Raw genomic sequence first — 13,073 nt, forward strand, 5'->3', positions numbered from 1 at the left:
TTAAGCAGCTGACTGCATACTCACACTTGGGAGACTCGGCTGTGTTCAGATATCGTCTCCCGTTCTCCCGAAGTGACAGACAGCAAGAGCTTTGTCCCCTCTTCATAGTCATTTAATTATATGGTCATATATGGTCATGTGTGTGATTTTTACAATTCATTTAAGTCATCAAGTTTTAGCGTGTGACCCTTAGGGCATCAAACAGATTGCTGAACACACACAACTATAGGGGCCTCATCCTTATCAGCTCCTGTTCCATTGTCTAAAATTATCATCCTTTCGGACCGTGGTAAGCCATCGTTCATCACACATGTCTTTGACCTAATAACTTCCTGTGCAGCTGGTAAATTAAGAAATGTCTGCTTCTTCTATGGTTCGCTCTAGATGTTTTAACCTGAGTTTAGGGGCTTCAGAAAGGCTACATGCAGAAGCACACACTGCTTTCTTAGACTAACTATCTTTACCCATATTACTACACTTTATCTTACCCATGATTCTTGCATTAGCCATTCTGCCTTGGTCACAGTAAAAAGCTGCAAAAGCGAATACCTATATTCTGCAATATGTACTCTGTAAACCTTTGTTCCATTTTGCACAGTACCATCCTCTGAGTCAGATTGTCAGGTTTTTCTAAATTGTACATAGGAACAGGGGGTAGGCCATTCAGCCCCTCGAGCCTGTTCCACCATTCAATTAGATTATGGCTGATCTGTAACTTAACTCCATTTACCTGCCTTGGTTCTGTAACCCTCAATACCCTTGCCTAACAAGAATCTATCATTCTCAGTTTTGAAATTTTCAATTGACCTAGCCACAACAGCTTTTTTGGGGGGGAGGGGGTGGGGAAAGAGTTCCAGATTTCCACTACCCTTTGTGTGAAGAAGTGCTTCTTGACTTCACCCTTGAACGGTCCAGCTCTAACTTTAAGTTTATGCCCCTTTGGTCTGGACTCCCTCACCAGGGGAATTAGTTTCTCTCTATTTACCCTATCAAATCCTTTAATTATCTTAAACACTTCAATTAGATCACCCTTCAACCTTCTATACTCAAGAGAATATAAACCTAGTCTATGCAACCTGTCCTCATAATTTAACCCTTATAGCCCAGGTATCATTCCAGTTAATCTGCACTGCACCTTCTCCATGGCCAATATATCCTTCCTTTGCTCCATAACCCTTGGTACCCTTATCCAACAAAAATCTAATTTTAATGTTATATGTAATATTTTAAGTGGTTTCACTGGAAGATCTCTTCAAAAGTTAAATTGGGAACAAGATTTTGTCGTGGACGCAGCTACATGGGATTATTAGCGAGAGGCTAATTAAAAGATTGTAATGGAATGGTATTTTGCTGCATATTAGGAATTTTAAAAGGATTCCTCCCTATTTAAAGGTGCTTTACTTATTCAAGAGAAAGGTGCTTTTATGCTTAATCAAACTAAGAGTTACTACGTCATTCTACTATTGCAAATATATCAGGTATCATTCTGGTGAATCTGCACTGCACCCCCTCCAAGGCCAATATATCCTTCCTTTGCTCCATAACCCTTGGTACCATTATCCAATAAAAATGTAATGGTCCCAGTCTTCAAAGCTTCAACTGACCCAGCATCCACAGCCTTTTGTGCTCTAGGTCTCTGCCCATGAGGAATTGGGTTGAACCTGCTTCATAGCATCACGAGGCCACAAGGGGCTGGTGGCAACTGTGCAATTTTAATGTTATATGTAATGTTTTAAGTGGTTTCACTGGAAGATCTCTTCAAAAGTTAAATTGGGAACAAGATTTTGTCATGGACACAGCACAGCTACATAGGATAATTAGCAAGGGGCTAATTAAAAGATTGTAATGGAATGGTATTTTGCTGCATATTAGGAATTTTAAAAGGATTCCTCCCTATTTAAAGGTGCTTTACTTATTCAAGGGAAAGGTGCTTTTCTGCTTAATCAAACTAAGAGTTACTACGTCATTCTCCTATTGTGAATATACCCAGCATGTATAGTTTGGTGAGTTTCAGGTAAAAATGTCTTCAAATTGTTGTTTGGTTGTTTTCACTATTATAAGTTGACTTCCCAAATGCCAAAATTTTGTTAAAACCAATCACAGCAAACCAACCCAATTCCTGCCCATTTTAGTGCTTTAAGACTGGTCGAGGTAGCCCAGTGCCAGCGATTCTTCCAGTAGGCAGCAGAAATGGACGCGCCTCCATGCCACCAGCACCTGCTCAGAAAATTACCCCCATCCTGTCCTACAGCTTTCGGATATTCACCATGCTAAAACTCTTCCAAGAGAAAATATCGGCTGTATATTTTACAACAGGAAAATAGATGGAAAACTGGGCAATTTGCAGTTGTTAGGAATATTTCTTTTTGGATGAAATGAACCATAAAATGTCTCTGGAAAAGTAACTAAACAGCTAGGAAGTGGTGAGGAGAAAAAGGAATTCAGAAGAAAAAAAAAACTGAAAAAAGAGTCAAATAATATAGACCAATTGGAAAGAATGAAAACTACAATGACATATGGGAGAAGTAAATTATAAACCAGCAATTAAATCTGCTCAAATTATCAGAATCAGATTGGTCAGCCCCAGAATCTTCAATACCAGAATCTCCTCTTTCAATCTTCTTTTGTTACAATTCACCATTAAACGAAGGAGAAACAGAAAGTAAGATCAAAGTGTAATATTTATGTACATTTTTACATGTTTACATTATTCTGGTAGTCTCTTGAATTTTAGTCTAAAAGCTGTGCATGCAATTTTATTTTCATTTCATAGAATTACATAGACTTTTACAGCACAGAAACAAGCCTTAGTGCCTGTTTCAAAAATGGATAGCATTAGAACAAGATATCTTCAAGTCGTGAAGGAATAAGGCAATTTGGATGAAAAAGACTAAAATAATCAAATAATATTGAAGGATTTTGGATTTTTCACCAAGGACTTTTAATACCCATTTTTAAGGAAGACTAAAAGAATGGACTTGAAATCCTGGGTTATTTGGTAACAGAGCAGAAACTCTCAAAACGTTCAACATTGCTAAAATCAGATTGTATGATGGTCTTTGCTTACTGTCCACGTTGATTGGTTTACAAGTACGTGTCTGGACCCTTCTAGGCTACAAAGGGTCCAGACACATACGGTGTTCAAGATATGCTGTACTTTCGAAGGACAGGAGAGATAACCTAAGCGTAACAAAGACAGCTGTCTTCTCAAGCCGTGAGAGAGAAAAAAACACAAGCAGGCTGTTTTTCCAGTAGCAAAAAGGTATTTTAGCTATTTTACAGTGATTTCTAGGAGACCACAAGAAGCATTTACAGAAGAAATCATCGACAAAGAATTAACCCTCGGTCTCCCAGAAGAAAGGTTTGCTCACCCCAGCTTCTGAGTTGTACTCTCGAATAAGTTAGTGAGCATCTTTATCAGTAAAACTATCGTGTCTTAATGTCAATAAAACCAATTATTTAGAAAGGCGTTTCAGTCTTGGTTGAATCTTATCTCTCATAGTTAAAAAAAACCAACACAGACCACCGATCGGAAACAATAAAAACCAAAATGACAGATAGGAGAAGTCAATTATAAATCACCGATGAAATCTGCTCACCTTTTCAGCTTCAATATTAGACTCTTTTCTTTCAATCTTCTTTTGCTATAGTTCGTCATTAAACAAAGGAGAAACAGAAAGTGAGAACAACTGTAATATTTATGTATATTTACATAATCTTTGTAGTCTATTGACCCTTAGTTCAAAGTTGTGCATGCAATTTTCTTTTCATTTCGTAGAATTTCACAGCACAGAAACAGGCCTTAGTGCCAGTTTCAAAAATGGGTAGCATTAGAACATGATCTCTTCAAGTGGTGAAACTGTAATAAATGGTTAATGTTGATTTCTTTCATATTAATTTCTTTAATTTCTGGCTTTTGCCTGCAAAATGAGTTTCCGTTAGAAGACTGGAAATGTCAGTTTCATTTCCAGTGAAATAAAAAATTACCAGATAGTGACTTCAGCTGATAAGCATTCAGCTACAAGCTGTCTTTGTCCGAGCCTCATTGATATCTCAGTTGTCCTCCTAGGGATTACCTCCTCTAAGGACACATCCGCGCAAGGCAAGTGATAACTCGCCTGTGGGAGAGTATTGGGTCCCTGTAATTGTTTCCAGTTGAATGATTTGATTGACAGCTCAGTCTAGGTAAAGCCATGATAAAGTGTGGGCAGTGATTTCTGTTAAAACTGGAGTTATGGCAGCTAATTGGATGCGGTAATGTAGAAACATGCAGTTTCCCATGTACCCAGAGTGAAAGAAAGGTTTAAAAGGTGGGTGATAAGAATAGATTCTTCAGAATTCAACAAGCTTGGCCAGCAAATCCCTTCAAGCTCAATCTGTGACATGGTGAATTCTCCAGTAATTTGTTTTTACTGTAAGTGCCTCAAGAATATGTGTAATTGTTATTAATAATAGTTATCAATGCATATGTGTAGCTACTGGTAATAGTAATTATCATTGTATGTTTAATTCCTATGAAAGCCAATAAATGCTGTTGAACCCTATTATCTTGTGCAATAACGTATAAACTTATAAGTAAGAGCATCCATTCCCTAACAGGTGAAGGACAAAAGTAATTCAGATGAAAATAAACTAAAATAATCAAATAATATTGAAGGATTTTGGACTTTTCGATATGGACTTTTAATATCTGTTTTTAAGGAAGACTAAAAGAATGGATTCGAGACCTTGGGTTACTTGGTAACAAAAGCAAAATTTGATTCAACTTAGCTAAAATCAGATTGCATGATCTTACTGTCCATGTTGATTGGTTTAAAAGTATGTGTCTGGACTCTTAGTAGGCTACAAGGCCAGGACAGTGTTCAAGATATGGTGTACTTTCGAAGGACAGGAGATACAACCAAAGCATAATGACAGCTGTCTTCTCAAGCCGTGAGAAAGAGAGGGAAAAGAAACACTAGCAGGCTGTTTTTCCAGCAGCAAGAGGGTATAAAAACAGCCATTTTACAGTGATTTCTAGGAGACCACAAGAAACATTTGCAGAAGAAGTTGTCGACAAAGAATTAACCCTCAGTCTCCCAGAAGAAAGGTTTGATCACCCCAGCTTCTGAGCTGTACTCTCGGATAAGTTAGTGAGCATCTTTATCGGTAAAACTATCGTGTCTTAATATAAATAAAACCAATTATTTAGAAAGGTGTTTCAGTCTCGGTTGATTCTTACCTCTCGTACCTTAAAGAGTTTTAAAAAAACCCTACATAGACCATTGATTGGAAAGAATAAAACTAAAATGACAGATAGGAGAAGTCAATTATAAACCAACAATGAAATCCGCCCACCTTTTCAGAATCAGATTGGGTAGCCCCAACTTCTTCAATATTAGATTCTTCTCTTTCAATCTTCTTTTGCTATAATTCATCATTAAGCAAAAGAGAAACAGAAAGTGAGAACAAGCCGACAAGTGTCCTCGTAGTCTCTTGATCATAAGAACATAAGAACATAAGAAATTGGAGCAGGAGTAGGCCAATCGGCCCCTCGAGCCTGCTCCGCCATTCAATAAGATCATGGCTGATCTGATCCCAACCACAAATCTAAAGAACACAAGAAGTAGGAGCAGGACCCGGCCACACAGCCCCTGGGCCCTCTCCGCCACCCACAGGGCATTGACCGATCCGAACTCTGCTTCATGTCCAATTTCCTGCCCGCTCCCCATAACCCCTAATTCCCTTTACTTCTAGAAAACTGTCTATTTCTGTTTTAAATTTATATAATGATGTAGCTTCCACAGCTTCCTGGGGCAGCAAATTCCACAGACCTACCACCCTCTGAGTGAAGAAGTTTCTCCTCATCTCAGTTTTGAAAGAGCAGCCCCTTATTCTAAGATTATGCCCCCTAGTTCTAGTTTCACCCATCTTTGGGAACATCCTTACTGCATCCACCCGATCAAGCCCCTTCACAATCTTATATGTTTCAATAAGATCGCCTCTCATTCTTCTGAACTCCAATGTGTAGAGTCCCAATCTACTCAACCTCTCCTCATATGTCCGCCCCCTCATCCCCGGGATTAACCGAGTGAACCTTCTTTGTACTGCCTCGAGAGCAAGTATGTCTTTTCTTAAGTATGGACACCAAAACTGTATGCAGTATTCCAGGTGCGGTCTCACCAATACCCTATATAACTGCAGCAATACCTCCCTGTTTTTATATTCTATCCCCCTAGCAATAAAAGCCAACATTCCGTTGGCTTTCTTGATCACCTGCTGCACCTGCATACCAACTTTTTGATTTTCTTGCACTAGGACCCCCAGATCCCTTTGTACTGCAGTACTTTCCAGTCTCTCGCCATTAAGAAAATAACTTGCTCTCTGATTTTTCCTGCCAAAGTGCATAACCTCACATTTTCCAATATTATATTGCATCTGCCAAATCTCCGCCCACTCACCCAGCCTGTCTATATCCCCTTGCAGGTTTTTTATGTCCTCCTCACTCTCTACTTTCCATCCCATCTTTGTATCATCTGCAAATTTTGATATGTTGCACTCGGTCCCCTCCTCCAAATCGTTAATATAGATTGTAAAGAGTTGGGGACCCAGCACCGACCCCTGTGGAACACCACTGGTTACTGGTTGCCAGTCCGAAAATGAACCATTTATCCCAACTCTCTGCTTCCTGTTCGATAACCAATCCTCCACCCATGCCAGAATATTACCCCCAATCCCGTGATTTTTTATCTTAAGTAATAATCTTTTATGTGGCACCTTGTCGAATGCCTTCTGGAAGTCTAAATACACTATGTCCACTGGTTCCCCTTTATCCACCCTGTACGTTATATCCTCAAAGAACTCAAGCAAATTTGTCAGACATGACTTCCCCTTCATAAAGCCATGCTGACTTTGTCCTATTAAATTATGCTTATCTAAATGTTCTGTTACTGTCTCCTTAATAATAGACTCCAAAATTTTACCCACCACAGATGTTAAGCTAACTGGCCTATAATTTCCAGCCTTCTGCCTACTACCCTTTTTAAATAATGGTGTTACATTAGCAGTTTTCCAATCTGCCGGGACCTCTCCTGAGTCCAGGGAATTTTGGAAAACTATCACCAAAGCATCCACAATCCCTACTGCCACTTCCCTCAAGACCCTAGGATGGAAGCCATCAGGTCCAGGGGATTTATCCGCTTTGAGTCCCATTATTTTACTGAGTACCATCTCCTGAGTGATTTTAATCGTATTTAGCTTCTCCCCCCGTAGAGTCCCCTGTTTGTCCAGTGTTGGGATATTTTTTGTGTCCTCTACTGTAAAGACTGAAACAAAATATTTGTTCAGCATTTTTGCCATCTCCATGTTTCCCACCATTAATTTCCCGGTCTCATCCTCTAAGGGACCTACGTTTGCCTTAGCCACCCTTTTTCTTTTTATATAACTATAGAAACTCTTGCTATCTGTTTTTATATTTTTTGCTAATTTCTTTTCATAATCTAACTTCCCTTTCTTAATCAATCCTTTAGTTACTTTTTGCTGTCTTTTGAAGAATTCCCAATCTTCTATCCTCCCACTAAGTTTGGCTACCTTATATGTCCTTGTTTTTAGTCGGATACTATCCTTGATTTCTTTACTTAGCCACGGATGGCTGTCATTTCTTTTACACCCTTAGTTCATAAGCTGTGCATGCAATTTCTTTTTGATTTCATTACTTGTGCTCCAGAAATGGATATCATTAGCACAAGATCTCTTCAAGCCCTCGGACATTCAGTAACCAGCCCCTCCCTCTCAAATCCAACCCGTCAAAACAATCACATTGTCCCACAATTTCAAATGCCTGACGAGGAAAAATCTTTTACATTTGGTATACTTCCAGATTCTCCAACTGCTGAATTGCTCAGTAATTTTTCTGTTTCCTTTAAGGTGGGGAATTAAAGTTTTTTTTGTGTTCTTCAAGGAAACAATGTCATTGCTGGGCAATGGAACACTTTTCTACGCTGGCTACATAATATCAGCAGCAAGTACTCCTAGCTCAAGTGCAGCTGACCCAGGCAGAGAGTAATATTCACTCCTTTCTGCCCCAACGATGCTCCATAGTACCTTTACAATAAGAAACAAAAGGACCTGTTAGCTGAGCCCACGGACCATAAAGTTCCCTGGTTTGATCCGGGACTTGTCGTGAGTTAGCTGATCACAGCTATGGTTGGTCTCAGCATCCTTGGACTAGTGAGGGGAAAATTAGCCGGTGCTCCTGTTCCTGAGCGCTATCCGGTGACCACTAATGGACATTAGGTGAGGACAGGATCGGGCTTGGACTGGGTGCCCCACAGTTGAATTGGCTACTGACTCTCTGTCAAGACTTGCACGTGAACAATAGGCATTTGGCTTGTGCCTGTTGAAGTGAACCTCCAAGGAATTCGGGAGTGGAAAGGAGTGGAGAGGAGAAAATTGGCCAAAAAAAAGGAACCTTCATCCCATCAGTTTGGGCTGGGTTTGAACCTGGGTACTGTAGGTGGGTGGATGGTGTGCTAGCCTCATGCCATCTAATCTCCCATTGTAATTTTAAAAAGGTGTCTGATTTTTAATAATCACTGGAGTAACCTGAACAGAACTACAGTCTAAACAGAAAATAAAATACATCGAGGTTGATTCTCCTCTGCGTTGCACACCTATTTGTGAAAATGCCTATTTTTTGTGGGTGTAAAGGAAAGAAAGACTTGTATTTATATAGCAACTTTCCAATTTATATAGCTATCCAATTAGTTCCATTCCCCTGTTCTTTCCCCATAGACCTGTAATTTTTTTCCCTTCAAGTATTTATCCAATTCCCTTTTGAAATTTACTACTGAATCTGCACCATCACCCTTTCAGATAGTGCGTTCCAAATCATTACAACCCGCTGCGTCACAAAATCTTTCCTTGTCGCTTCTGGTCTTTTGTCAATCGCTTTAAATCTGTGTCTTCTGGTTACTGACCCTTCTGCTACTGGAAACAGTTTCTCCTTATTTACTCTATCAAAACCGTTCATGATTTTGAATATCTCTATCAAATCTCCCCTTAACCGTCTCTGTTCTAAGGAAAACAACCCCAGCTTCTCCAGTCTCTCCACATAACTAAAGTCCCTCATCCCTGGTACCATTCTAGTAAATTTCTTCAGCACCCTCTCTAAGGCCTTGACCTCCTTCCTAAAGTGTGGTGACCAGAATGGAACACAATACTCCAGCTGAATCCTAACCAGTGTTTTATAAAGGTTTAGCATAACTTCCTTGCTTTTGTACTCTATGCCTCTATTAATAAAGCCCAGGATCCCATATGCTTTTTAACAACCTCCTCAACTTGTCCAGCCACCTTCAAAGATTTGTGTCTGTGAGGAAGAGAGACACCCCAGGTCTCTCTCTTCCTGCACCCCCTTTAAAATTGTACCATTTAGTTTATATTGCCTCTCCTCATTCTTTCTACCAACATCTATCACTTCACACTTCTCTGCATTAAATTTCATCTGCCATGTGTCTGCCCTTTTCACCAGTCTGTCTAGGTCCTCCTGAAGTCTGTTACCATCCTCCACATTGTTTACTACATTTGCGAGTTTCGTATCATCTGCAAACTTTGAAATTATACCCTCTATACCCAAGTCCAGGTCATTAACATATATCAAAAAGACCAGTGGTCCTAATACTGGTTTTTGGGGAACACCACTGTATACTTCCCTCCAGTCTGAAAAACAACCATTCACCACCACTCTCTGCTTAAGTCCTTTAGCCAATTTTGTATCCATGCTGCCACTGTCCCTTTAATCCCATGGGCTTTAATTTTGCTAACAAGTCTATTATGTGGTACTTTATCAACTGCCTTTTGAAAGTCCATATACACAACATCAACCGCACTAATTTTATCCTAACCAATACCACTACTACCTCTTCCTTTACTGCTACAATGGCAGCATCCTCTTCTCTGGTAAAGACCGATGCAAAGTATTCATTTAGTGCCTCAGCCATGCCCTCTGCCTCCACAAGATCATTTTTTTTGTCCCTAATCGGTCCCATGCTTCCTTTGATTACCCTGTTACTATTTACATGTTTATAAAAGACTTTTGGGTTCCCTTTTATGTTAGCTGCTAATCTATTCTCATACTCTCTCTTTGCCCCTCTTATTCCATTTTTAGATCTCCTCTGTACTTTCTATATTCAGCCTAGTTCTCTTCTGTATTATGAACCTTACATTCACCACAAGCCTCCTTTTTCTGTTTCATTTTAATCTCTATATCTTTAGTCATCCAGGGAGCTCTAGCGTTGGATGCCCTTCCTTTCCCCCTCATAGGGATGTGTCTACTCTGTACCCGAACTAACTCCTCCCTGAAGGCCTCCCATTGTTCAATTACTGTCTTGCCCACTAATTTTTGATTCCACTCCATCTGGGCAAGATCCCTTCTTAACTCACTGATTTGCGCACAATCTGCATACAGCAAGCTCCCAAATTGGAGGAAAACCTGGCGGAGGCCCATTATGCCCGTTGTCCGCACTCCTTGTGCTAAACCTGCATTTGCTGGGGTTTCCCCAAGGAACAGAGGCATTTAAAGGCCATGCTAATGAAGTGGGAGTGATGTCCAAAGACCTCTCATCTCATTTTCTTGGGTCTCCACCTAGTCCAATGAAAGTGGGCCGTGGATGTTATGTGCAGCCCCCTCAGACTGCAGGATCTGAGAAGGGGCCACCAGCAAACTCCTCGCACCTCCCATCGGGTAAATTATTCTCTTGCAAGGCCAGCAGGGGAATCCTCAGAGTAGGAGGCCCTGATGCCAGCAGCCTTTGTAGCTGCTGCCAGTCTCTCAGGCCTCCAGCATTGGCGGAGTTTCCATCACCCTTTTGGGTACAGGCCCCTTCCAAGTGGCATCCTGCAACAGGGGGAACATTGGGCCGTGATAATGACCTGAACCCAACCTGACCTGAACAAGCGGGTTCAGGCCCCTTTGGATGGAGCACACTTCGGGTGCGCTCCATCTGATTTACACTCAAGTGAAAAGGAGGCGAGGAAAATCAGCCCCATTGAGTCCTCGTTCAATATAATATTCATATAATCATAAACCGAACGATAAAACAAACTTACGATCTTTTTGCACGTGGCCATCAGCCGCGTCACTCGTATAAACACTGCATACGGCACCAGGGATCCTCGTTTCATGCTCATTTTAATTATAGAAGAGTTGGGTAATTATGTTTATCTCTTAACAGCCGTGGGTTGCCTTTGTTTCTGAGAAGCAGTATCTTTGTACTTATAACCATGGGTTGCTGGGTTATACCCTTTGGATACAGACCTTTTCAATGACTGCAGTCAAAATCCAATCAGATAACAGCCATCCCTTGAAGAGGAAAAGTAATTGCATCCCAACAGGACTAGAGCACAATAATCTTTTACTCACTCGCTGGTGAATCAACAGGCAATATTGAAAGTTATTACACCCTTGAGCTAAATCCTTTGAGTGCCGAGCTGAAGAGTGTAAAATAGTGTGCTGTGTCCATTACTTTTAGCAAGGTCTTTGGTCTCCTCTTTCCTAAAGGACATAGCAAGTTTTTTTAATTCGTTCTTGGGATATGGGCATCGCTAGCAAGGCCAGCATTTATTGCCCAACTCTAGTTGCCCCTTGAAGTCATAAAACAAGTATGTCCTTCCTGTGTTGCTCAGCAAAAACAATTGCCCCTCATCAGAATGATCAAAAGTTCTTCAGTTCTAGAGGTTTTCTCCTTTATGGAGGAGGCGGGGGTAAATTCTCATCTTCCTCGTCTGGGTGGTGATCTGGTGAAGTGGATCAGCCGGCCATTGAAGAACCTGCCCGATCTTTATTCCATTAATCTCAACAACAGGAACATCAGGTCGGTTCTGTTGGGGATCTGCAGTTCATCCCACCAGATTTTTCTTCCTGCGCCGTACCCAGATAATGCTTAACAACCAGGCAGTAAAGACAAAAACTTTAGTCTAGCACTAATGTTATGTCTCCTCAGCTTTGCAATGCTTCAGAAAACCTACAAAAGATGCACTCCATGCAACAAATACGACATCATCTGCCCACACCTGAAGATGGTCCTCTCTGGATGGTACCAAAGGGCCGCTGGCACTTATTGAACCATAGAATCACACAGCACAGCAGGAGGCCATTCAGCCCATGTATTCTTTCCTTGTAGCCCTGCAAATTCTTCCCCCTTCAGGTATTTATCCAATTCCCTTTTGAAAGTTACTATTAGATCTGATTCCACCACCCTTTCAGGCAATTCATTCCAGATCATAATAACACACAGCGTAAAAAAATTCTCCTCATCTTCCCTCTGATTCTTTTGCCAATTATCTTAAATCTGTGCCCTCTGGTTACTGTCAGTGGTAGCAGTTTCTCCCTATTTAATTTATCAAAACTCCTCACAATTTTGAACACCTCTATTAAATCTCCATTAACCTTTTCTGCTCTATGGAGAACCATCCCAGCTTCTCTAGTCTCTCCACATAACTGAATTCCCTCACCCCTGGTACCATTCTGGTAAATCTCCTCTACACCTTCTCCAAAAGCTTTAACATCCTTCCTAAAGTGCAATGCCCAGAATTGGACACAATACTCCAGCTGAGGCCTGACCAATGTTTTATAATGGTTTAGCCTAACTTCCTTGTTTTTGTACTCTGTGCCTCTATTTATAAAGCCAAGGATCGGCTATGCTTTTTAACAGCCTTCTCAACTTGAGCTATTGGGGATGATATTCAACTTTGCCGCCTGGGCAGTAATCTGGCAGAGCAGGTCGCCCGCCCGTTGTAGAACCTGCACGATTTTCATCCCATCGATTTCTGAAAATTACCCTCATTATCCTCAGGAGAGGAGAAATTGGTGGGGGGGGGGGGGAATGGGGGGGAAGGCGGCTGGCTAGAAATGAATTGCTTGCGCACTGACTGGTATGGGATTGAAGCATGGTGCTGGGGAATTTAAATTGAGAAAGTAAAAACAAAATTACAAACTAAAAGAGAAAAGCTATTTTCTGTTAGGGGGAAAATTGCAGGGCTATGGGGAAAGAGCAGGGGAGTGGGACTAATTGGGTAGCTCTTTCAAAGAGCCGGCA

The 13,073-nt window shown here is 41.0% G+C and overlaps 1 protein-coding gene across 6 annotated transcripts in view; it reads right to left on the reverse strand.

Annotated features, from left to right (window-relative positions):
- LOC137327100 (glutamate-rich protein 6-like) overlaps window positions 1-13,073 on the reverse strand; it is a 66,518-nt gene that overhangs the window by 39,826 nt on the left and 13,619 nt on the right. For 5 of the 6 annotated variants that reach the window (XM_067992539.1, XM_067992542.1, XM_067992537.1 and 2 more), the window contains exons 6-7: window positions 5,338-5,406; window positions 3,600-3,644 (exon numbers count right to left, since the gene is read on the reverse strand). In XM_067992539.1, coding sequence (XP_067848640.1) covers window positions 3,600-3,644; window positions 5,338-5,406 — 114 coding nt within the window. The remainder of the gene's footprint in view (window positions 1-3,599; window positions 3,645-5,337; window positions 5,407-13,073) is intronic. The other variant, XM_067992541.1, reaches the window with a different exon arrangement.

Source organism: Heptranchias perlo, chromosome 11 (assembly GCF_035084215.1).
Source record: "Heptranchias perlo isolate sHepPer1 chromosome 11, sHepPer1.hap1, whole genome shotgun sequence".
In the NCBI taxonomy this organism is placed as follows: Eukaryota; Metazoa; Chordata; class Chondrichthyes; order Hexanchiformes; family Hexanchidae; genus Heptranchias; species Heptranchias perlo.